Here is a 24,113-nt window from a genome sequence, read left to right on the forward strand (position 1 = left end):
CTTTACATGAAATTACAATGTTTGTAATTACAGCGCCCCAGTATTACCCCGCACCCTATCGTCAATTGGGACTAATGTCTTCGTCGTCTACCCGCCGCCCTACCGCGGAGAATAATCAAGGGCTGAATCGATCGGGAAACAAATAGGTAGTCAGGATACTAGCTGACTTGCTCAGTAGAAGGATTACTTTACAGCTATCCCAGATATGGTGAATGCGGCGCATAAATCCGCTTGGCTGCTCTCATTGGATAACAAGCTGTCCTCGATATAAGGATTTGCCAAGAATCCCAGGTGCCAGTTACTTTCACTCCATTAGACACACTTGAATACAGTACAATACTCAATCTCTCAGCTATTTACAGAACAGGAGTTCCGGAAAACTCTGACACGAGTCACATGACTATACTTCTGCACAAGTTCAACAATCTTCTATCCAAGATATCCAAGAGATACAGGAGTTTCTAGCTTTATATGTGCAGACCTGTCCCAGAAGACAATCAATTGACATTAGGAGTGGAATGGCGTAGAAGTAGGGTGTTGGACCAGGCCGAAGCGTTTATGGATTTCTATTTTGGCCATGCTGAACCCACGATCGATGTCTCCGCGTCGCGCATCTCCAGCGGGAATCTCCCCAAGACAAATTTGTAAGTATTGGTACTGCTTCCGAACTAGTGTCGCAAGGCGCTCACTGCTCTTTGGGCAAAGCAAGCCGGGATTCGAAGACTCCGACATCATCTCCTGCAATTCAAGGAACGCTAGAGACATACCTAGTAAGACACCAAAATTTCGAATAGGGCTGGAAGCTAATTTGAGCATAGTTGTCGCAAAATCAGACGGCCAAACTGAGAGGATGCCATCTAGATCCTCAGGGACGGGTAGGGAGGCCTGGCGAATCATTTCCAGGCCAAACTCGACGATACCTCCATTTTCCGCTGAGTAAGGCTGGTCGTCCGTTTCGAAGCCGGACTGAGCCCTCAAGAACCCCACCACAGCGCACCCAATCTTGTCGCCCGATCTCTGTGGGGCGTACAAAAACGATTCCAGGAGGCAGCACTGCGTAAACCAGAGTGGTAAGAGATGAGCAATATTGAGATGAGCTGTCCGATCTCCTGGATGCTTCCTCAACGAAGCTAGAGTGGCTGGCTCAATGGCTCTGCTACCAGCAGCGAGGGCAACATGATCACTATGGTCCAAAGTTAATCTCATGGGAGACTGTCCGATGAAAGAGTAGTGGGAAGGGCTGTGCTTGCTGTCCAGGGAGTCAATCCAAAGCACAAGTGTTTCGAGCTCGCTCGCCGTGAATGAACCGTACATCTTCCCTCCCCATTGAAGCGCTTGAACCAATTTGCTCCTCTGGCTGTCACCTGGATATATCCATGGCTTACTTGCGCTCAAGCTTTCAATAAACTTCTGTCGCCATTCCTCGGTCGAGAACGCTTCAGGATCCAGCCAGTCGGCCAGCAAGCGCTCCCCAATTTTCACCCGACTGCCACAATGCAGCCTATGAGCCGCCTGAATCTTCGAGCCGAATATCGCAAGAACCTTTGACTGTCTCGACTCCAATCGACCGTGGGAGTCATCATCGAGTCGTGCAAGAATATTTGTTGCTTGGTTGCCCTTTCGAAATTGCCACTCGCTGAAAATATATCCAGCCCGAATCCGCTTCCACACTGCATCAGCAGCCACATCGCCCTCAGATTCTGCAATGTGCTGAACGTAATCCTCGACGCTTGCTGTAGCCATGGCAGCGTGGCCCGAGTGGCTATTGTCAATGGAGACGTGAAGCAGGAAATAGTACCCGTCGAAGCCAACTTCCGGTAACTCTTTCGCCGCTTGCATAGTTTCCAGCTGCAGGGCTTCAAAGTGCATGTTAAACCCAAGAATCTCAGGCAAAAACTCGTGCGGGAAGAGAGACACGAGTAGCTGCGCCACGGCTGCTCTCCAATACTTAAGGCTACCTAGCCTGTAACGAGGATGCAGAATAGCCTTTGTTGTTGCCGAGGGCAAGTCTGGTTCAATTACTCTCAAAAGGTCCTCGAAGATCTTGACATGATGCTGGTCGGGGTTCCCGTTCCCCAGTTCATCTGTAAACACTTGCCAAGTCTGTTTGACGGTGTGTCTCAAGGAGAAAGGCATAGTGATCTTGTTTAAATGCCCGAGCCAGGCGCCATCGACCAACTTTAGCGGTGCAATCTCCCTCAGCCAGTCCCCAGCTGCCTGCCGATTGAGAAAAAGCTCACGTGGACCTCCCGATCGTCGGCGACTTATGTACTGATGATATTGACTTGTGACACCATTTTGATCATTCCGTAGAAATCGAGAAAGCGCCTCGCTGTCAAAGTGCTGAACAGAAAGTATGTTGGTTTCCGGTGCCTTGGCGTAATCCTCCAATGCTTGCGAAAGCAAAACTAGGAATGCCTGTCGTGCCACCGGTATTACGTCGGAGTGTTCCTCCAAATTTTGAAGCTTGAAATAGAGGCCTTTATAGAATTCTAGCTCTCTCGCTAAGCCTACGGTTGCTGTGGCAAGTGGACGTGGCTCTTTGAGCTCTTTGAGCTCTTTGAGCCCTGGTGCAGATAAATCATCGGATCCTTCAGCCTTTAGATAGCCTTTGAAAATTTTCCAAGATAAGAAAGCAATGACGAATGCGCATATGAGAACAAGATTACCGGGAAAGCCGGCTTGATGATTTGCAATGGCCGATTCAAACTTGAAAGACATTGTAGATTTTTTGGCTTGTCAAGTTGGAAATCTGACAAAGTCTCCAGTCTGGATTGCTGGATTGTTGGATTGCTGGCGAGGACGATGATGAGGGTGAGCACTTGAAAGTTCAAAGGCGTGTGCCTAGGCTTACTCAAAGTGCTCTGGAGACCTCGAGAAAGGCGGAAAAATATCCTGGTTATTCAATAATCTAATCTGTCTCTAAGCCTAACTTGTTTCTTCTTTACCTTTCTCTGATTTTTTTCTTTCCCTCTCTAGAACTCTTGTGGGCTATGTCATTTCAAACAATTTACGACATAGTCAGGTGGAATTACGACTGTAAGCACCGACAGGAAGAATGTCCAAGTAAGTATTTTTACGTATTTTTACGTAAAGTTCTGAAGTATGCCAAGCGTATCTTTGAACGCAAGTGGCCTATAATCGGCAGTATTTCATATGCTTCTAGCAGTTGGGGATATGGACTATTACAGGACCAAAACCCATTTAGGGATTATCTCTTCTTGGCATAGCAGTGATCTAGTTGATAATATTGCTCATATAATAGAATCAAGCCCTTCTCTCTTTACAGATTCCTTTTTTAGTCCTGTTATTCATGTGGATACTACGTCTAATCCTCTTAGTATAGACTACGTCTTGGTGGTATTCAGGCTGATGTACCCACAGACTATTGTCTACCTTAGGATAGATGCATAGCCCATACTAAAAATTACAGTAGCATGCAGCTAGGGAAATGTAGCCTAAGTTGCCACCACTATATCCTATATTATTATTTATAATATCTCAGTGAGTCGGGTAAGCAGGCTTGAGCTAGCTTGTATAGGATGGGAATATACTGTTAACTATATATCTGTAATTTTATAGAAGCTACTATAGAGCAGAGTAGTATAGCATGTATATAATACCTCAAGCTTGTAGCCTTGTATTTCCATTTTAGTATACTACTATATCTTGTTTATAATATGATTTGTATTATATTCTTTTAATATTAATATTTAATAAACATCTTCTCTGATGTATAAAATGATTTGTCTAGAATACTACTGTAGTACTGCCATAAACCCAGGCGGCAGGCCACTGAGGCCAGCATGCTTCTAATCAGCCTAGATCTTATTAGTATTTAGTGCCATTTACTAGCTGAAACACAAAAGAAAAAACTGCTTAGATTTTTCAGTGTACTTATTAGAACTTTGTACGCATTAAGATACATTTATTACATTACAGCTCGACCAGGCGGGCCGCGGGTGTATATCCGGAAAGATACCAAGAAATCCTAGAATATAGGGCTATGTCTAGAAAAACTCTAGTCTACTAGTATAGCGGCGGAGCGGGCCGCCGTTGCATCTATACTACATGTGTGGGACCTGTGTAATATGAGTAGTGGAGCGTAACGATAATGTAATAAGGTATCTTTAATTGGTGTTTATTAATTTAAGTGTTAATAGACTACCCGTTCCATGCATATAGAGACCAGGAATATGCTCCTTATATGCAGTCATGCCAAACCCCACTTCTTGCCTTACTAGATCCTGCAGATCAATATACAGAGCCGTATAGGATCTATGACTAATCGCACATAGCATCGCGATCTACACCCATCTAGTTCCCACTCCAAAAATCCCACGAGAATTTTGTCACCTTACAATTGGGCGACTCAGGGCGAGGTGGTGATGATCTCCGCCTCAACTTAGCCAGAGTCTATACGCAATTCAGGTAAAGCTGATCCTCCAGGAAGAAACGTAACGAGTAATACAAGGTGTATCCTCGGGAACTAATTTCCTTTCCAGACCTAGAGCACATGTTCCAAAATGTCGTATCTATTAGCGCTGCAAGAATTGACAATCATATTTGCTTCCTAGAGAGGTAATAGCTGCTGCGCCCTTAATAAGAACGTTCTCTGAAGCGGAAGTACCGGAGCTGATGCATTCAGTCCAACCAATCAGTTCACTCTGCCAAGCTGCTGGATTTGCCTCCATGAACTCCCCCAACAACAGTGGGAATTGTGCACCCTTCTACCTGTATTCAACATGACGGAGCAGAAGCCCCACGCTATTGTCGGCCTCGCTACGAAGGCCGTGACATCCATTGATCATATAGACTGCAGCATATCCTCTCCATTGGATAGCGGGTCGTATACCATATCCGCAGATTGAGGATAATTTCCGGATATCCGCACTAGCATAACTCTCGGTTAATTATCTACATGGTGTCGGACTTCGGCTTAGGTGCAAGATGCAGACAATACAGACATGAAATTGATGCTATAGAGGTCTGAAAGATCAGAAACCAAAAAAGAAAACAGTAGCAAAATTCAAATACAAAAAATAATTAGAAACACGATTGGGACATCCAGTTATCCTATGTCCTTCAATTCCACAACCACTGCAGCGTAATTGACATTGTACAGGCGGTTGAGATACTGGAAGCTCTAGCTCTGGCTCAACCGGAGCAGCAGTAACAGTTTGGGATGCTTCAACCTGATCTTGTATAAGCGTCTGAGTTTCCTGTCTACTATTTCCTTGTTTATGCGATACCTGCGTTCTAGACCGTCTGCATTTTTGCTCCCCTTTCTTATGCGCAATGCGGAATTTATGGACTTCTTTTCGTACAATAAGAAGATCATTAATGCTCGTTTCATAAGCTTTGGATATGCGGTCAGTTGCTTGATCGATTGATTCGAATGGGCTTAATTTGCGCTGGCTTATACGCTCCTTGATCGCACTGAGTTGTCGTTCAAACTGACGTAGATTTTGAAATGCTTGTAAGCAAGAAGAATGCGAATTGCTGCTTCGACTTGGAGGAGGTGTAGGAGTCCTTAAATGAAAAGTAAGCTGTTGGTAAACTCAATCCGAATCAAGTGGCACTAATCCAGTTGCCGTGAAGCCATTCCAAATAGTCTCAGCTTTATATGCCATGAATTGGGCTTCCGGAAATGCAGTAAAAGGTCAATTTTGTCAATGTGGTTGAACCAAAGCCTCGCTTGCCGCTCAACAAGTTGTCCATATTGTCGGTTAAAAACTGCAAAAGGCTTCCATGGCCATCAAGGATCAACATTTGATATCTGCCCATTGTACGGCCATTTGTATAAGAAATGAAGTGGTTAATAAGCCAATTCATTCCAATCTTATCTGTGATCCACCCCTTGTCGCTAATATTGATTCTCCAGTCATCTGGGAGGGTCTCAAACTAGCCTTCCTGGGAGTATTTTGTTGCTTTGAAGATCACATATGAAGTTAAAGCCCATCCAGTAGAATTAACCACCTCAATTGAATTTACCTATTTCCGATTGCTAGGTTGCAATAGCTTTGGGCGGGCATATCGATCGCTTCCAGTAATCACCTTTCAGCTGCACAGAGTTTTAGATATCTTCTGCTGAGATACCATATTCCAATGTAGCCTCTCGTATGCGATCCTGGATTATCCTTTGATCTTCGCAATTAGCACGTTCGTAGTTATATCCTCGTAAAAATCGCGATTCGAGGTCTGGGCGACTTTGATCTAGATTGTATACCCAGTCCTCTCCAACCTGTCGATTTCCATGTTGTGCAAGAAGGATTTTGGCCATATTTCGTACCATAGATGGTCGGGGAGGTAAACCTCGCTTATCTAGGTCCATTGTCACTTTAACAAGCAACTACTTTTTAGATTTGGTCAATTTATGTCCGTTGGCGCGCGTTTCAGCTCTTTTGAAGACTGAAAGTGTGGCATTATAAATATTTGCTGCTTGCCGTACGGAGCGGGTTTTCGACTTTTTATATCGAAATTGTTAATTGGATCCGCCCGTCTTTTTGTTGAGAATTATTATTGTTTCTTTCTGAATTGGTGGCATAGTGATGCGACGAGCTTTAAAAGATAGTACAAAGCGCGCTTTCGGGCGAGAGTGACCGATTTGGGTGTGGATTACGTTGAGTATAGGGCCAGTCTTTCTGGGCGTACTAAAATTGACTGTGATTATTCAACCAGTATACGAAATTTAATGTAATCTGTTGACATTCCAACATGTGCACCTATAGCCATGCGATATATCCGAAACAGGAAGAAAACACCAGTCCGTACATGAGACAGCTCAAATTTTGGTCTCAGCGTCTGCCTCAACATTAGGTGTGTCTAGTGTCTCTTCGTCAGACGAGTTGGTCTTGTCCTCGTGTCCCTGCGTTCCCAGCTTTAAGAAAGGTATCAAGACGACCCCCAAACCGGCTGACGCTGCAGCAAACCAGTACGTTGACAGGTACGGTTTGATTGGACTTGCCGGTCCCTGGTTGCGGACAGAGTTGTAAACAGCAGTCGTGATGCCAAGACTGGTGTTGGCGCAGAACTTGGACGCAGTGTTGAAAATGCCTCCGGCAAGAGACTGGTCGGACGATGGAAGACTGGACATGACATACATCTATATTCCAAGTTTTATTAGCATTCAAGGGGAGAGAGAGAGGGCCCTCACGTTGACCACGTTGAATTCAGTGTCAGCCCCAACAACCATCAACAGTAGCGGCACAAGATACCAGCCCCAGTAGATGCCATCATCCGGCGTAAAACTCATAATAAGGAACGCAATCATGTACGCCGTAGCGCCAATAAGCATGAGCAACTTGTTGCTGACTTTGTGCAGAATGAGACCGCAGACAACGTTGACCAAGATTCCGTTGATAATCATCGGCAGTAAACGAGCAGTGATTTCTAAAGGACTGTAGTGCTTAATTTGTTGCATATATAAAGCCATCCAGAACTCACTGCTGATAAATCCCATGAAACCAAGACAGAGAGATCCCATCAGCTGGGTGAGTTAGTTGATTGTAGCTGGGGGGGGGGGGAGGAGGAGCATTTACCAGAGAAAAGTTCCGATCCTGCCAGACGTAAAGAGGCATCAAAGGAGTTGAATATATCGATTCCCAGGACAAGAAACCAGCAATAAGAACAACCCCCAAAACGAGTAGCAGAATGACATATGGTGTTTTCCAGCCATTGGATGCGTCTCCAGCCGTCCTATGTCTGGGTGAGCAGTGTCATACCGAAGCTCATAGCTCGAGATACTCACGAAAGTGCAGTCGAAAACAGAGCAATACCAGAAATCGCCAACAACATGCCAATAGGGTCTAGTTTCTTCATTGATTGCCAATTCAACTCAGCTTTGGCCTTTGGAGGGTCGCTGGGAACCGTCCAGACGGCCAACAGGGTAAAAATGGCGTATATCACAGCCAATGTCCAAAGAGCAATTCTCCAGTTACCAACCTGAGACGCAATACCGGAGATAATCATGCCCCCTACATAGCCCAACGGGTTTCCAGCACTGAAGCAGGCAAAAGCGCGATTTTTCCGTTTCGAAGGTTTTGAATACACAACCCCCAGCGATCCGACCGCAGGTGGTACGGCAGAAGCGCAAAAAATACCCATGACGCCCGAGAATACATCCATATAAATAGCTGCGTTGGCGAATCCGGCGATCACCAATGCGACTGTAAATCCCGCCATGCTGGCCATGAACATTATCCGACGGCCGAACATATCAGCCACTTTTCCAAACGCCAACAGGAATGCGCCACTCGTGAGTCTATTTCCCAAAAATTAGAGCCTATGTAAGAATGATAGCAAAGACTCAGAACGTACGAAACGCCGGCAGTAATCCATGTGATTTCAGCAGAGCTCATGTTGAGATCTTCTCCGATGGAAGCAGACACGACAAGAACCAGCCCCTCAAAGAATGAGGTCTGAGCGATAGCCATCGTCGTCGTCAAGACAAATAGGCACTCTTGCAGGGTACTGGAGAAGCATTCGGGGCGGTCATTAGGGTTGCGTAATTGCTCGCCCTGTCGGGGGCCTGATTCTTCCTGTGGCGTGGTCATTGTGTCCGTATACCTCTGTTGTCTGTGGTAGACGTATCGACCTGTCCTTGGTTGCACAAGGCAAAGTGAGAGAGAATACTCAGGGGTGCTGTAGAGTTTTGGCTTGTTAAGTTGGAAATCTGCTACAGGAAGACTCCAGTCTGGGATTGATGGACTGCTGGCGAGAACGATGAGGAGGGTGAGCTCTTGAAAGGTGTGTGCCTAGGCTTACTCAAAGTGCTCTGGAGACCTCAAGAAAGGCGGAAAAAGATCCTGGTTATTTGGTAATCTAATCCGCCTCTAAGTCTAACTTTTTTCTTTGACTTTTTAGAACTCTTGTGGGCTAATTCGTTTCAAAACAATTTACAACATAGGTGGAATTACGACCGTAAGCACCGACAGGAAGAATGTCCAAGTAAATGTTTTTACGTAAAGTTCTGAACGCAAGTGGCCTACTATCGGCGGTTTTCCATATGCTTCTAGCAGTTGGGGATATGGACTATTACAGGACCAAAACCCATTTAGGGATTATCTCTTCTTGGCATAGCAGTGATCTAGTTGATAATATTGCTCATATAATAGAATCAAGCCCTTCTCTCTTACAGATTCCTTTTTTAGTCCTGTTATTCATGTGGATACTATGTCTAATCCTCTTAGTATAGACTACGTCTTGGTGGTATTCAGGCTGATGTACCCACAGACTATTGTCTACCTTAGGATAGATGCATAGCCCATACATTACGCCCTTAATTCGTTGATTAATAGCTTTATAATATCAGCGTGTTCTTTCATTCTTACCAGATTGCCACTTATATCATCGTAAATATTCTCGAGCATGCAGGTTATTACTTTGATTAATCTAAACACACACGTTAGAGCTAATCAGGTAATAAAGCCTGAATACCCGACAAAATTGTCCACACGCTAAGTCAGACAAGTTGCGTCTATCTGCAGAGGCAAGCCAGAGAGCTGCGGGGATATGGATAATTGCCTCGTACAGAGTACGTGCATTGAAAGTTGTAAACAGTGGCGGTCTGAGAGTGGACCTAGGAGTATTATATTTTAAAGCGTATGCCTTCGGCAGTATTCTGTAAATCAATACTAAAAACTGCAGTAGCACGTAGCTAGGAAAATGTAACCTGAGTCGCCGCTACTGTATCTTGTATTATTATTTGTAATATCTCGGTGAGTCAGGTAAGCAGGCTTGAGCTAGCCTGTATATGATGACATTGATGAGTATGTACTGTCAAGTTTCAAATATATTACTATAACAGTATAATTCTGTAATAGCTACTGCAAAGTAGAGTAGTATAGTATATATACAATACATCAATCTTATATTTCTATTTTAGCATAGTACTTTATCTTGTTCATAATATGATTTACATTATATATCCTATAATATTGATGAATATCTTGTCTGATGTATATGATTTTGTCATTTTGTCTAGAATGCTACTGCTATAAACATGGGCCAGTGTGCTTCTAATTAGCCTGGATCTTATTAGTGTTTGCCAGCTGGAAATAAAACTGCTTGTAGTACTCAGTATACTCAGTGGAACCTTGTACGCATTAAAATACATTACAGCTCGACCAGGCGGCCCGAGGCGGGTGTATATCAGAGAAGGTGCCAAGAAATCCTAGAACATATAGGGCTAGGTCTGGAATAACCCTGGTCCATGTAACTTTCTTTTCAGCACCGAGTCCTTAAGGAACTAACTACATTTTTTGTGACTAGAACCGTGTATTGAGTAACTTGGTACCCTGGATCAAACTTATTCCTTCATTACATCAGGTTTATTCTAGTACTGCCTTGGCACTGTTTTGGACGAAAGCGAAGGGAATTTTAAAACTTACTGAATATCTATACAGTGTATAGCTTCACACACACACACACACACACACACACAGAGAGAGAGAGGGACAGAGAGAAAGAGAGAGAGAGACAGAGCATAGAGCTTACTTGGAAATGTCTTTTCGTCTAGAAGTTGCAATTTCGAGATGTCGAAATTTTGAAATCGGGTCATTCTATGTCTTTTGTTGTGTCGTTTTTCTCTTTTGCTACTGGTGGAAATCCACAAAGCTGGAGAATCCATCTGGGTTGCCAGTTATTGGTCGAAGATGGTATGAGATAGGATATGGTAAAGCCAGTGAGCGATTCCGGCATGATTGCTTAGGACTTGTTAGGTCCTGCTTGGAGAAGGTCAGTCGTGTTCCAATTCTGAGCTTCTGTCTTTCTTCAAAATATATTCATTTACCCATGGCAGTACGGAGATGCTTTCTATCTCTATACTGATTCTAGATATCGCTTAATTCTCTCTGGCAAGTATGTTGATATGCTCCGCAATGAAAAGCGCCTGGATTTCATTACAGCACTGGCGGATGTAAGCAAAATGTCAATCTGGAGAAATCAGAAGCTAACACGGAAATAGAAACTTGTCAACGGCGTGCCTGGTTTTGAGCCGATGGAGTCAATGACAAGCAGTAAAAAGATCATACACGCCGTAACAAAGCATTCGCTCAATCGCAATTTGGGTAAGCGCCGCCCTGCCATGGCCAGCTTTGCTTTCCGGGTCTGACTTTGAAAAGGAACATTTATTGAACCGCTTAATGAAGAATCTAACTATGCACTTGATCAAGTCTGGACGGATGACCCTGGTAGCACCCCATAACCCTCAACGTTGACCCTATCTTGAAATTGAAGCTAAGGATCCTATCAGAATTCCACGAGGTTATGTTGAAAGATTCCGTCTGGAAGATATTTGGACGGATCATGTCTAGGACTTTCATAAACGATAGAGACTTTTATCGAAATCCAGAGTGGGTGAATGCAAGTTCGGAGTACGTCGAACTATCAGCATTGGCGGGATATGAGCTTCGAGCGTTTCCAAAATGGGCCAAGTGCTGGGTCGCACCTTTTCTCCCCAATTGTCGGAAGCTTCAGTCCCTTTTCAAGCATATTAACAAACTCCTGGAGCCTTTAAAGGAAAAGCTAGATCAGCAACCACCGGGTGTTGATTCTAAAGATCCGCTCAGTTTCCTATATCAAAAGACGGGAGGTCGGTTGGACGAGCTTGCGTCCATGTTGATTGCGCTCTGCTTAGTGTCATATGATGGAGGAGGTGAATTGTTCACTCACGTCCTTCACTCGGTTTTTACAAATAGTCAACTGGTCAATGACCTCCGTGCCGAGATTGTGACTGTGATTGGGAAAGAAGGGTTCAACAAGAATACCTTACAAAATCTAGTGCTCATGGACAGCGTGTTGAAGGAGGTCCAACGTATGCATCCTGAGTCTGTTCGTAAGTCTCATCCACCCACATTCCTGAAGGCCTTTCTTAACTACCGATGTTAGTCATGATGCAACGAATCGCTTTGGAGGAGGTCGTTCTACCCGATGGACTCATTATACCCAAAGGGACTGCACTTTTTGTCTCCGCTTGCCACATTATTGATGCATCGGTCTGGCCTGAAGGTGATAAATTTGACGGTTACCGATTCTTCAATCTACGCCGGAAGGGGAAACCATCTACAAGCCAAGTATCATATAACTTTACGTCGACGTCTCCAGACCATTTTAGCTTTGGTCACGGATCCCAAGCATGCCCTGGAAGGTTTTTTGCATCGTATATGCAGAAAATACTGCTGTGTAATATTCTGATGAGATATGATGTTTCGGTCACTATTCCTGATGAAGGCGCATGGTTTCAACGTGGGCAGACTCATGTGGCTCATCCGGGCCTTAAAGCCCGTGTTCGGCGACGGAAAGAAGAGATTGAGCTATGAGGAAAAGTTCTATAATGGGAAAGAGCCATGTACTCTATCAATTAGCACAACCCAATGGGCTTTATGCCATTGCTTTTTATCTTGGGATCCGTCCATAGGTCCGACCCCCTTTTTCAAACTGTTCTCTGTTTGATCGGTTTTCATATCACAAATTGACTGCCACGCCCTTTACTCCGTAGGATTAGTCAAAATCCCTGTGGCTTATTGTGACATTGCTCATTCCTACTACTAGGGTAGCCTATCTCGAAGAAACAAAGCATACAAGAGAAAAGGAAGAAGAAGCTCTTACACGCTCGCTTGCTACAGCTTTTATATGGTGCGAAGACCCCGCGACGGTGCCGTATTAGGAGGTCGTGAAGCTCAAAGGAAAAGCCCGCTGCTAGGGCTTAGCGCAACGACGTAAGATCCGGAGCGGCACCATATCAGGCCGAGCAACAAGCAACATAATGCGTACGACCGTCACACTCATCTATCCCACTGCCACCGCTGAAGGCTTAGTAGCAACTGTCAGACCTCGCCGTGAACTTCGCCCAAGTCCAAATTCCAGACCCTCGACCCGATCCTGACTCTTAGTGGAAGCAACGCTTCGGTGACTCGAGGGTCGGGGGTGAGGTGTGGTACTGATGTCCCGAACTCGAAGTCTTCGTCACTAGTAGCTATGGCGGGCCTCCCTCAATTAGTAGCTTCAATGTTTACCTAGTATTATCACTTTGATTTGTTTTGTAAGCACATAAGACCACATCCTGTAGTAATTGATAGCGGTAGGGTATGACTCAAATGCAGCTGGGTCGAAATGACAACCTTGAGAGCGCCAAAACACAAGGTCGGTTGACTATTTGATCCCATCTTCATCAAATAGCTGCGGATGGTTGGTTGAATGACTTTTGTTGGACGCACGCCGCAGGCCTGGAGCCAATCTTGCGTGCAAAGAGAAGTTGCAGGTCAGACTAAATGTGTTCTGGGAAGGCTATCTGCTGAACCATATACACGAAGCGAAGCGGGAGTGTACCCACAGGTCATCAGGCACAGGAGGCCTTAGGGATCTACAATATCAGAAGCTAACTACTGCAGTTCGGCTTCAATGATGCCTTTATGGTACCCATGAGGCAGCCAGAACTTTATGACTCTTAGTCCCACTGACTCCAAAAGCTCCGTCCATCTCTGACGAGTCCGCTCTATTCCTGGGCACCATACCATGACAATCATATCAGTCAATGTCTCCTTTGGCCTGGCATTTTGGTCAGGGATAATATAATCCTCAATCAAGATCTTTGAAAACCCTCTCTCCATGGCAGTTGTAATGTGCCTTAGTATAACCTGACAATTGTAATCAGACCAATCATGCATAATGTGCTTAAAGTAGTAAGCGCGAGCACCTATAATACCTGTTAGATAATTGGCGGACAGAACAGGAGCACCACAGACCTTGAACTGGCTGAGGCTCGAAAAAGCTATGCTTAATCCTCTGAATGCCACCGTCGAGATGTTGGATGTCATCAATTACCGAAGGCAAATCTTCAAGTACGAGCTTCCCAGCTTCAACAGGGAATCGTTGCTTGAACCCCTCGAGGTCATGACCACGGCCTCCGCCAACGTCAACGAGCAACGGACGATCGGGCGATAACCTGTCCAGTAACCGCTCTTGGACGGGAAACCAATCTGCCCAGTGAGATGTGTCATCTCGGCCGCCTTCCATAAAGGTATTAAAACGGCTTAGAGCATCCGCGTTCTTGGCTAACCAGTCCCAGCAAGAATCGGTGGTGTTATAGGCATGTTGAAGTGGCCCTCCATTGGGATCCCCAGGATTCTTGTAGTTAGACTTTTGGAAGAATTCTGGTGTTTTCTGAATAATGGGTAAAAAGTCGATAAAACTAGATCAATCATGTAAGATCAGAGTTGGTCGGCGTTTGTGGAGGTCGGACATCATTGGAAAGTACTCACAGTGAGTCCATGGTTCCAATCGCTTTCCTCTCCGTCATCTTCCTCGACAGGTCGGTAGGCATATATTGACCAGGACCCAGTTCACTAGCGAAATCATAGCAAACAAGAACACGCATAATACGTTCTACCAAAAAGGTTAATTTGTACAACAAGAAGGTTTAAGTTGATGTGACAACCTACCAACAAGTTGAATATCTGCGTTTTTCGGTCCGGCCAGCTCTTTCCAAGAGGCTGGGGACGTCCTGTCGGATAAAATAGTGAAAATATTCAGATCACTGGCAGTCTTCACAGCCATAAGAATAGCGGGCTATAGATCCCAAATATTATCAGCAGCAGGCAGATAGATGACTGAGAGTTGGTTCATACAGAAGTAAATAGTTTATAAATTGCATCCGCAGGGGTTTCGAGAGCTCTTACGAGGCTGATAGCACTTGCAAGCGCATCTTGCCGGGTCTGCTCAGTCTGAGTCGCTTGGTATGTATCAATGGATGCCACAGCCTTTGTAGTCAGGCTGGCAATATCGTGAGATTTCTGCCCCATCATGCTGGATACAGATAGAGTGGTCGAAGTGTGCACAATTCTAATTATTATTTAGAGGGTAGATGGAGGGCACATCTAGCAGTTTGGCAGGATGAATTGATTTGTCAGACTCAATACAAAAGATCCGGTACTTCCGCTTCAGAGAACGTTCTTATTAAGGGCGCAGCAGCTATTACCTCTCTAGGAAGCAAATATGATTGTCAATTCTTGCAGCGCTAATAGATACGACATTTTGGAACATGTGCTCTAGGTCTGGAAAGGAAATTAGTTCCCGAGGATACACCTTGTATTACTCGTTACGTTTCTTCCTGGAGGATCAGCTTTACCTGAATTGCGTATAGACTCTGGCTAAGTTGAGGCGGAGATCATCACCACCTCGCCCTGAGTCGCCCAATTGTAAGGTGACAAAATTCTCGTGGGATTTTTGGAGTGGGAACTAGATGGGTGTAGATCGCGATGCTATGTGCGATTAGTCATAGATCCTATACGGCTCTGTATATTGATCTGCAGGATCTAGTAAGGCAAGAAGTGGGGTTTGGCATGACTGCATATAAGGAGCATATTCCTGGTCTCTATATGCATGGAACGGGTAGTCTATTAACACTTAAATTAATAAACACCAATTAAAGATACCTTATTACATTATCGTTACGCTCCACTACTCATATTACACAGGTCCCACACATGTAGTATAGATGCAACGGCGGCCCGCTCCGCCGCTATACTAGTAGACTAGAGTTTTTCTAGACATAGCCCTATATTCTAGGATTTCTTGGTATCTTTCCGGATATACACCCGCGGCCCGCCTGGTCGAGCTGTAATGTAATAAATGTATCTTAATGCGTACAAAGTTCTAATAAGTACACTGAAAAATCTAAGCAGTTTTTTCTTTTGTGTTTCAGCTAGTAAATGGCACTAAATACTAATAAGATCTAGGCTGATTAGAAGTGGGGTTTGGCATGACTGCATATAAGGAGCATATTCCTGGTCTCTATACGCATGGGTTGAGTCCGTTAACACTTAAATTAGTAAACACTAATTAAAGATACCTTATTACATTATCGTTACGCTCCACTACTCATATTACACAGGTCCCACACATGTAGTATAGATGCAACGGCGGCCCGCTCCGCCGCTATAGACTAGAGTTATTCTAGACATAGCCCTATATATTCTAGGATTTCTTGGCATCTTTCCAGAGGGCAGTCCCATGCATTTCTCGGTGTGTATTATTGAGAATAACGCTATCGCCAATGCATCCATCTAAAATGCGTGCTTGAAAGGCACCCGCTCTATTTACCTAGGGGCGGAGGCCGATGCTCGCAGGGGGAAGTTCTCATTCCCTCAGCTATGAAAACTTTCCTACATCCCTCCACCTAGACCCCATCAACAGCAGCACCTGGGACGTGAAATTAATCTTCCAAGATTTCGCATGCCAAAATGTCTTCCAACGGGCCAGGTATCCAGTTGAAAATCACAGTCATCGGCGGTGGGATGGCCGGCCTTGCATCAGCAATAGCACTCTCAGACATGAACCCCAACCACCAAATTACAGTTCTAGAGTCAAACGCATCCCTCAGCGAGTTCGGCGCCGGACTGCAGCTCTTCGCAAATAGTACTCGTATCCTACATAAATGGGGCCTAACTCCCGCCCTGGAAAGAGTTGCCTTCCAGTCCTCTCACGTGTCTATTCGCCGCTGGGAGGATGATGCAGAATTAACCTTCAACATGAACAACCCTTACAGTACATGGCTCTATGGTTGGCCCCAATGGCAGATCTACAGACCAGACTTGCAGAAAGCGCTCTTCGAACGCGCGAAAGAGTTTCCAAACGTATCTGTTTTATTTGCCAAGTCCGTCAAATCCGTAGACGCTATGACTGGTACCGTCTATACGGTTGACGGGGAGGTTTTTGAGGCGGATCTTACGGTCGCAGCGGATGGGATCTGGTCTCGGGCCAGGCGATGCTTGCCGGCATCAAAGGATGTGTCCCCAACGGCCTATCGGGAACATAACTACCGTGCCGTGATTCCACGGTCCCGGATGCTCTCAAATGCCATTACTGCACCTTTTATAGCTTCCCCGGAGGCAAAATTATGGGTGGGGCCCGGCGTATTTGTATTGGGATATACAGTTGCCTCAAAGGAGTTGTACAACCTTGTTATTGGTGTCCCACGGCCGAGCGAGGGGGTACCTGTCGGGTCTTGGAATCACCCTGCCAACCTTGAGACAATGCGCGGCCTTGTATCTGGGTGGTGTGAGGAAGTGCGAGCGCTGGCTTCTCTGGTTCAAGAGGACTGTGTTTCCTGGACCCTAGGCGAAGTGCCCCCTATTCCCAGCTTTGTTAGTACATCTGGAAGGGTAGCGCTGGTTGGAGACGCGGCGCATTCTCTCCTTCCTCATGCTGCGCAGGGGGCCGGAATGGCGTTCGAGGATGCGGCTGGTTTGTCGGAGTTCGTGAGACATCTGAGGTCAAAAGAGGATCTACCGAAGGTGATGGATGCTTGGAGCCACTTTAGACAGGCTCGTGTGGATCATTTACGCAATATCAGCCGTGGCAATGCAAGTGACATGACACTTCCTGATGGAGAGCTTCAGATTGCGCGGGATATGAAATGGAGCACTATTCGCGATAAACAGCGGGCACAGTGGGCTGAGCTTGGACTTGAGAAGATTAGAGAGAAGATGATCCGGGAAAAACCTACGCCTGATCCAGATTGCAAGAGCACGTTTGAGCCTGGTGGTAGAATGTGGGTCTATGGATATGATATATATGAGAACAGTAGGGAATTCTGTCGTGAACATCTGGGATGGCAGTGAAGGCTTGCTGCGTATTAGGGCTAGCCGCATTTGGGTCGTAAACGCCTCGTCGTATAGAGTAAGCATGATATACGGATTCATCTGCTGAGTACGCCTCCGGATTTTCAGAAAATCTTTCAGTTTCAACAGCCCCAACCCAAACCCTCAGCAAAATTATATGTGAACAGTCACTAGAGTATCATACACATGTGAAATCGTTGGCGTTTCTTCATTGAATTCGACTTTCAGCATTGACTTTTGCCTCATGCAGGAGGAGCAGGGGAAAAGTTATGTTTGGGCTTTACGATCCTTTTTCCCCTTGAGCCTTTCTCGTTTCTTCCCAGTTTGTGCACCAATCACGGTCTCACCTTGTTAAAATTGGTCGAGACGATTTGCCCATCAAACGTTGGCGTCGTGCTAAGTAAAAGGGAGTCGGTAGGACTTTTTAAATTCAACCGACTTCACACGCCTGCATCTATGTTAGGGTAGATTTTCAAATTCGGTCCAGCAATATGTGACGGAGCTATCGGTACACAGGATCGGTGTGAGCACATTTAACCTATTATTTATGTTGTTGCAAGTTATCTAAAATTGATAGGGTTATATTATGAGGTAGTTAGAATACGGAAGCCTTATACCCGATCAGGCCCGCAGCCATTACCCAAAGTAGAAAGGCGATAGAAGTTTAAGGTTATTCTAGCGTGACTCTAGAGCTGTTTCATGCCCATCATTTAATGCATTCGTAGAAACATGGTGTCAGAAGAAGCAAGAACCATAACCAAGATAGCGTTGCACTACTGCGCGATAGAACAAAGGATTATCCGCAACAGCCTTAGCCTTAGGGTATCACAGCCAAAAGAGCCGAATCTTAGAAGATGGATATGTCGGATATGATGAGATAGGACAGAGCCAAACAGAGCCAGCTGCCAAGAGATGGATATGATGGCTATGTTGATGATGGCATATATAAGAACGTTCATTTAATATGTACCTAGGTTTATGCTATCGTTTTGAATTAACTGTGATAACTTGAGTATACGTTCTTCCATTGAATCGGATATTCCGAACTCTTTTTGAAGACTTTGCTTTCAAGAAGGCTTTCGTACTTAGAAGCCTTATATTTTCTTGTGTTATAAGCTATCCGAGATATACTCGACGGTAGTTTAGAAACCGAAGTTTCCGACACATGGCGATGCCGAATATTGTGCAGATATTGCAGTTCGAGCCCGAGCAGCGGGTGATTGTCTGTTATTTATGCCATTAAGTAGTATTAGATGGTCACTTGGACGAGCATTTACGTCGACCTACGCATCAGGTCAAGCAACAAGACCGATATTCACCATCGTCCCGAACATATTATCAACAGTTCCCCCAACGCATTCAGCAGTCCACGCGCATCACCATTCCCCGCCAGCCTATTGCACCTATTATGTTATTAGATGAGCCATTCCCCCAAACTCGATCGGCCTGAGAAGTTGATGAAAGAGAAAGAAGAGAACAAGCAGACGCCTCCTGTTTATCAGAGAGACATCGAATCTTGCCTCCCACCGAAATATTTCAGTCGGGATTACCGGGCACTGAGCTGTCCCTTCTCTTACTGGGAAACCTTGCGGATATGCATTCCACCGGTCGCGCAGAATAGATCACCGTGACGCAGATTAAAGCTCGCCTTGAAAACTTCCCTCCAGCTGGAATACTGGATCATGGTCGGAATAATAAAAAAATCCGTTGTATTATTTGCTTTCTTAAATATTTTCCCTTCCACAATATACAAACACGAGAGACATCCATGTAAGACGCCCTCTGTATAGACCGAAATTTTGAAAGCGATTTTACTCGTGGCGTGCGTTCCCGGTGGTTGAGAAAGACTGTAAACAATACTTGCCTCACTGTTGGTTGCTTCGTGCAATCGAGATGCCTGGCACTGGTATACAGCAAGGAGAGGTCACATATGGCTTACACGTGACCTCGTCAAGCAAGGACTATATAGACCGCGTCGGGGCCTCACTAAGACAGATAGACACAACAGAACACAGAACCGAAGAATCACCTATTGAGATTGACTCAAGTGCTTCGTACGTACGTATATGCACCTTAGTGCACCCACACTCACCGAGTAAGAGTCCATGACTTCATAAAACAAAAGTCCTTCACGCCACCTAGCTTGTAGCACACTTAGACGCAACTTTTCACAGAGAACTATTCATCTAGTTTAAAAAGATGGACAGAAATTTCAGAAAACAACCCACAAACTCTTCCAGCCAACTTTGGCGAGTTTGGCGGCAATAAACGCCACGAGACCGCTAAAGTAACAGGCCACCACCCAAGTAATCAACGCCCAATACTCGCCATCACATCTCGATAAGATTTCCCCGGCAATCGGGATCCCAGTTAGAGTTCTACGGAAGTCGTCAGTCAAGACTTTCTCAAAATGAAGGTTTAGAAGAAGGAAAAAAAATAAGATGTGACGGAAGTACAACGGACAAGAGACTAGGACAACCTACCCAAAACTAACAATTGTGTACATCGTGGCGTAGTATCGGCCGTAGTTCTCCGTCTTACAGAGTTGACCCACGCACACTGGAGTTAGACTGATATTGCTGCCGCTGAAGAAGCCAAAAGCCAGAGCATAGACTATCAGCATGGCCTTGCGGTCTCCAGCAGGCAGCCAGAAGCAAGCACAGCTCACAAGGCAGCCCAGAATGGCTAATATCATGGTGTTGAACCGACCGACGGAGTCGGCAATATAGCCGGGCAGCCATCGGCCCAAGACGGAGCCAGCGTTGAGAATGGCAAGGATTTGGTAGGAAAATGATGTTGAGTAGCCCTGAGCTAGTGAATAGGAGGAGATATACGTAATCGGCACAAAGAGCCCCCATTCGATGAGAAAGACACCAGCAGTGGTCAGCGCAAAAATCGGATCTCTAAAGATCCGGACATCCGGCAGGATGTTCTCCTTTGATGCCGGCTTAGATGGAAGCCGAGAGCGGATGAGGATGCAACCGGCGCCCAGGGTCAACAGACACAGCAGCACCACGACCCGAGTTGCCCATGCAAAGCCAATCCTAGGAAATAGAGCCTCGAGAATTAGAGGGAAAGCAATGCCTCCAAACGAGCCACCAGTCGTTGCAATACCCGTCGCCTCGCCTCGTCGCCGGTAAAAATAGTGACCAATAGCCGCAATCGCCGGGTTAAAGATCATAGACGTTCCTATACCGATAAAGATTCCAATTGTCACCATGAAATGCCAGTATTGCGTGCAGAAAGGTAAGGAGACCATAGACGCAATAGTGAGAATCGAGCCGCCCAGAACCAGAAATCGGGGGCCCTTTGCATCAAATATGGGTCCAATCTGCGCGCCGCAAAGGAAGGTAAGACAGGCATACACGCCAAAGATCCAGCCAACAGTGCCGTCACTGTAATCAGCCAACTGGTGCTTCGACACGTATGTCTGGAATGTGCCAATGGTGTTCAGCAGCCCCAGAGACCCGAATAAAGCCATCCAGCTTCCTACAACAACCAGCCATGCCTGCAGGCCGCCTTCGGGGTAAGTGTTCCCGTCAGGGTCGGTTGACACCCGCAACACGGCACCTGACAGCGACGCGCCGTCGTCTCGTTGGGATACAATTGGATGTGATGTATGAGATTCTATCAGTCTATGGCCTGCATTGTCGGAGGCTGGCTCTTCAGTCGCTTTTGCTTGTGCCCGAGCTGTCTGGTCGTCGGGTACGGCGTTTACATCCTGACACCCGTCCGCCTCATGATCGCGGCTTCCGGATGATGCTGGTTGGTCATGGTCCGGCGTCATTGACCGGTCGTGTGTATCGTGCAACTGTCTGTCTTGCTGAGGAGTTGAAGCAAATCCACAGAGCATTTTGGGTACTAGGCAAACACGAGGCTGCGCCACACAGTTGGATGAGAGGAAAAGAGTTGGGAAGAAAAATTCTTTGAAAAAGCTCTGGAGCGTAAGTCGCCGAGTCGGGCTTGTTGACCCCTGAACGGAAGAGTCCTTGTTATTGGAGTTCGCGGCAGATCTAGCAGCTTGGCAGGGTGAATTGATTTGTCAGACTGTCGCCTCTCCACGAGTAAAATATGATTGTCGATTGCCTTTCCCCAACAGTCGCTTGCATATTATAGCGCCAATGGGTACGAGAGTCGAGCATTCAAAACTTATACTCTAGGCCTGGAAAGGAAGTCAGTTCTCGCAAATATGCTTTGTTTAACAGAGGACATCCCCACTAACCTTGCCTCCCGCGCACCCTTCACCTATACCAATGTGGGACTATCTGATACGCTAGATGCACGCTAGAGAGTACTACGTTGTATGGAGTATGTTAATTACAGTACAGAGTCCTCCATAGAGTCCGTAGAGTCCGTACATAAATTCTTATGGGGCGAAATGTTATTTACATCCAAGAAACAAAAAGAGCAATATGTGTCTGAGGGGTTTTCACTATTAGTCGGCGGGGTCGCCTCCGTACTAGGCAGCTTGATTGGCTAGCATCGCAAGCGCCCAAAAATTGACGGGCTGGTCATTCTATAGCTTACAGCCGCAGCCTAATTGGAGAGCCAGGGATGCCATTTGGTGCACGACTCCATCGTTGGCTTCACAGAACTTTGTTTTTGCATGTCGCTTCTTTTTTGACGAGCTTTTGGCATCTAGAGATAGTGTCGAAAGAAAAAGAGCCAGAGTTGCCAATACCCACTCTCTCTGCCTTCTCCCACCGTCCCTGAATATGATTGGATTTCTATCTCGGACACTTGCATTTGGTAGCGACCGCTCCCATATCTTGTTGGATCGTAGATTTGCTTTATAGCAGACTACATAATGCGCTTATGCAGGGCAGCGAGGTCGACTAAATCGTCTTAAGCAGCTCACCATAACCTTACGATGAGAAAGGTCTTTTAAAAATATGTGATGTGATGAGATAATCTCTCCGTAACAATGCAAGATCCTCTAAATAGACTTATTGTCGGAACGTGAATATCAAACCCTACACGTTTCGGCACCGGATATAGTTAGTCCAACGTGGCACGTGCGTACCGCGTATATATATCTAGCTAGTTATCCCCGGTCCCCTTACTCTTGGGGATCAGTCACAATATTAGGAATCAAGATATCTTCATATTGTCAGGCTCATTAGGCCGCTTCGTGTTCGCGCCTTACTACCGTCTATGCTTCGTGATACGGACCGTAGTTAAACCAACACTGATCAGTGAGGCCCACAGATCAGACCTTACCCCTATTCTCACTTATTCGAATTCCCCGTCGACCTCGCGTCGATTACCACCCTGCTGCGCCGATATACGCACCAAATCTCTTGCTCGTGAGCTCTTAGCTGAGTCTCATAAACCTTACGAATCCACCCGTACGAACCTACGTACGAAACCACCTTCGACCCCGAGTCGAATACCCCTCTCAGTGCGCCGATATACGCACCGAATAACCGACAATATGGCACCCACGGATTATACAGATTTTGATCCGAATGGCAAGGACCGCAAGACAATCGAACCATGCGTAATAACACGAACAAAGATCTACACCGATCTGTACGACGACGACCTATGGTTTACCTTCAAAGATGATTTTGGAGACTGGACTACAGATAACCTTTGCAAAGCAACCGTACCAGTCCTTGGAAAACTACGTGACGTACTGCGAACCAATGGTATATATGTACCAAAGGGTGGACACGCAGGAAGAGTATTAGCGAACACACTGACTCTTCCAGAACCACATGAATGGACTGAAAGTGAAGTTATTGAGTATATACAGCTTAAAGGGACCTTCAATTCCCCATTTATCCAGTTGAAGTTCACTGCCACAATCAAAGGAATCAACGACGCCACAAATGTGATAACACAAAATAATGCTCAATTCGTGCAAGAAGATACCCCCCCTCCACCGTCAACGAACCTACACGGCATGGTAACAAGAGCGAAAGCATCTACAGGTGGCCCACAAGATATAACACCACCCACTGAGACGGCGCCGCAGGCACCACTAGTACAAGTAGCGACACCTACCCAAACGGCAACATGGCAAGGAACAGGATATGTTCCAGCAATCCGTGACCAAGAAAGAACGTATTCGCAGGTGGGACAATCTGCACTGTTGTATGTTAACAGTATTGCACAACTTCAGAAGGTGTACACTACAGATAGCACCAAGTACGGCGATAATGAAGACTCATTCGACCTGGCTCACAATATCTTCTTAGATCTCTGTCGCCAGATGGGTCTATATACCGCAGAAGCACGGAACCAGGCATTTTCAGTTATGCTCAAAGGACTCGCACTCGACTATTACTACACGTGGAAAGATTAATGGGAGCGCATAGGAATCGACCCCGCCGTGGCAGTCAAAAACCACTTCGAAAACGATGAGCACCTACGAAAAGTGCAGACTGACTGGGATGCGATAAATCTTTATACGGTAATTGTGAAGTACCCTGAAAAATCAACTACCGAATGCTTAGAGATGATGTTTCGAGATATCTAAAAGCTCTA

At 45.8% G+C, this 24,113-nt stretch overlaps 7 protein-coding genes across 13 annotated transcripts, besides 5 other annotated features; 3 read left to right on the forward strand and 4 right to left on the reverse strand.

Annotated features, from left to right (window-relative positions):
* Window positions 1-286: 286 nt before the first annotated feature.
* Window positions 287-2,721, reverse strand: TSTA_111430 (uncharacterized protein; the record flags this gene model as incomplete). 2 transcript variants are annotated; one of them, XM_002481249.1, is made up of 3 exons in its annotated part: window positions 287-1,249; window positions 1,313-2,609; window positions 2,670-2,721. In XM_002481249.1, the coding sequence occupies 3 exons, from the start codon at window positions 2,719-2,721 to the stop codon at window positions 508-510; spliced, it is 2,091 nt and encodes a 696-aa protein (XP_002481294.1). In that variant the 3' UTR covers window positions 287-507. The 2 variants fall into 2 exon arrangements, with proteins under 2 accessions (XP_002481294.1, XP_002481293.1); XM_002481248.1 differs by having other exon boundaries at window positions 287-2,609.
* A 951-nt stretch (window positions 2,722-3,672) lies between these two features.
* Window positions 3,673-3,721: a sequence feature (AT_rich).
* A 2,024-nt stretch (window positions 3,722-5,745) lies between these two features.
* Window positions 5,746-6,108: a mobile genetic element.
* Window positions 6,074-6,463: a mobile genetic element.
* A 190-nt stretch (window positions 6,464-6,653) lies between these two features.
* Window positions 6,654-8,820, reverse strand: TSTA_111440 (MFS multidrug transporter, putative). Of its 3 annotated transcripts, none has more exons than XM_002481251.1 (5): window positions 8,320-8,820; window positions 7,751-8,263; window positions 7,542-7,698; window positions 7,157-7,489; window positions 6,654-7,088 (listed from the first exon to the last, which is right to left on the reverse strand). In XM_002481251.1, exons 1-5 carry the CDS (start codon window positions 8,553-8,555, stop codon window positions 6,840-6,842), a joined length of 1,488 nt encoding a protein of 495 aa, XP_002481296.1. In that variant the 5' UTR covers window positions 8,556-8,820; the 3' UTR covers window positions 6,654-6,839. The 3 variants fall into 3 exon arrangements, with proteins under 3 accessions (XP_002481296.1, XP_002481295.1, XP_002481297.1); XM_002481250.1 differs by having other exon boundaries at window positions 6,654-7,105; XM_002481252.1 differs by having other exon boundaries at window positions 6,654-7,489.
* Window positions 8,821-10,393: 1,573 nt separating this feature from the next.
* On the forward strand, window positions 10,394-12,531 carry TSTA_111450 (cytochrome P450, putative). 4 transcript variants are annotated; one of them, XM_002481253.1, is made up of 6 exons: window positions 10,394-10,737; window positions 10,802-10,918; window positions 10,967-11,069; window positions 11,124-11,192; window positions 11,255-11,836; window positions 11,890-12,531. In XM_002481253.1, the coding sequence occupies exons 1-6, from the start codon at window positions 10,504-10,506 to the stop codon at window positions 12,318-12,320; spliced, it is 1,536 nt and encodes a 511-aa protein (XP_002481298.1). In that variant the 5' UTR covers window positions 10,394-10,503; the 3' UTR covers window positions 12,321-12,531. The 4 variants fall into 4 exon arrangements, with proteins under 4 accessions (XP_002481298.1, XP_002481299.1, XP_002481300.1 ...); XM_002481254.1 differs by lacking the exon at window positions 11,124-11,192; XM_002481255.1 differs by lacking the exon at window positions 10,802-10,918.
* Window positions 10,417-10,444: a microsatellite.
* Window positions 10,445-10,485: a microsatellite.
* A 484-nt stretch (window positions 12,532-13,015) lies between the features above and the next one.
* On the reverse strand, window positions 13,016-14,963 carry TSTA_111460 (O-methyltransferase, putative). Its single transcript, XM_002481257.1, has 5 exons — window positions 14,628-14,963; window positions 14,442-14,568; window positions 14,262-14,385; window positions 13,746-14,191; window positions 13,016-13,696 (listed from the first exon to the last, which is right to left on the reverse strand). Exons 1-5 carry the CDS (start codon window positions 14,802-14,804, stop codon window positions 13,383-13,385), a joined length of 1,188 nt encoding a protein of 395 aa, XP_002481302.1. The 5' UTR covers window positions 14,805-14,963; the 3' UTR covers window positions 13,016-13,382.
* Window positions 14,964-16,197: 1,234 nt separating this feature from the next.
* TSTA_111470 (monooxygenase, putative) lies at window positions 16,198-17,621 on the forward strand (the record flags this gene model as incomplete). Its single annotated transcript, XM_002481258.1, has 2 exons — window positions 16,198-17,551; window positions 17,585-17,621. The coding sequence occupies exons 1-2, from the start codon at window positions 16,242-16,244 to the stop codon at window positions 17,619-17,621; spliced, it is 1,347 nt and encodes a 448-aa protein (XP_002481303.1). The 5' UTR covers window positions 16,198-16,241.
* A 2,102-nt stretch (window positions 17,622-19,723) lies between these two features.
* Window positions 19,724-21,474, reverse strand: TSTA_111480 (monocarboxylate transporter, putative; the record flags this gene model as incomplete). The annotated part of the gene is made up of 2 exons (XM_002481259.1): window positions 19,724-19,999; window positions 20,105-21,474. 2 exons carry the CDS (start codon window positions 21,472-21,474, stop codon window positions 19,834-19,836), a joined length of 1,536 nt encoding a protein of 511 aa, XP_002481304.1. The 3' UTR covers window positions 19,724-19,833.
* A 1,581-nt stretch (window positions 21,475-23,055) lies between these two features.
* TSTA_111490 (uncharacterized protein) lies at window positions 23,056-24,077 on the forward strand (the record flags this gene model as incomplete). Its single annotated transcript, XM_002481260.1, has 2 exons — window positions 23,056-23,272; window positions 23,336-24,077. 2 exons carry the CDS (start codon window positions 23,056-23,058, stop codon window positions 23,929-23,931), a joined length of 813 nt encoding a protein of 270 aa, XP_002481305.1. The 3' UTR covers window positions 23,932-24,077.
* Between the last annotated feature and the right edge of the window lie 36 nt (window positions 24,078-24,113).

Source organism: Talaromyces stipitatus, genomic scaffold, assembly GCF_000003125.1.
Source record: "Talaromyces stipitatus ATCC 10500 scf_1105507295555 genomic scaffold, whole genome shotgun sequence".
Lineage (NCBI taxonomy): Eukaryota > Fungi > Ascomycota > Eurotiomycetes > Eurotiales > Trichocomaceae > Talaromyces > Talaromyces stipitatus.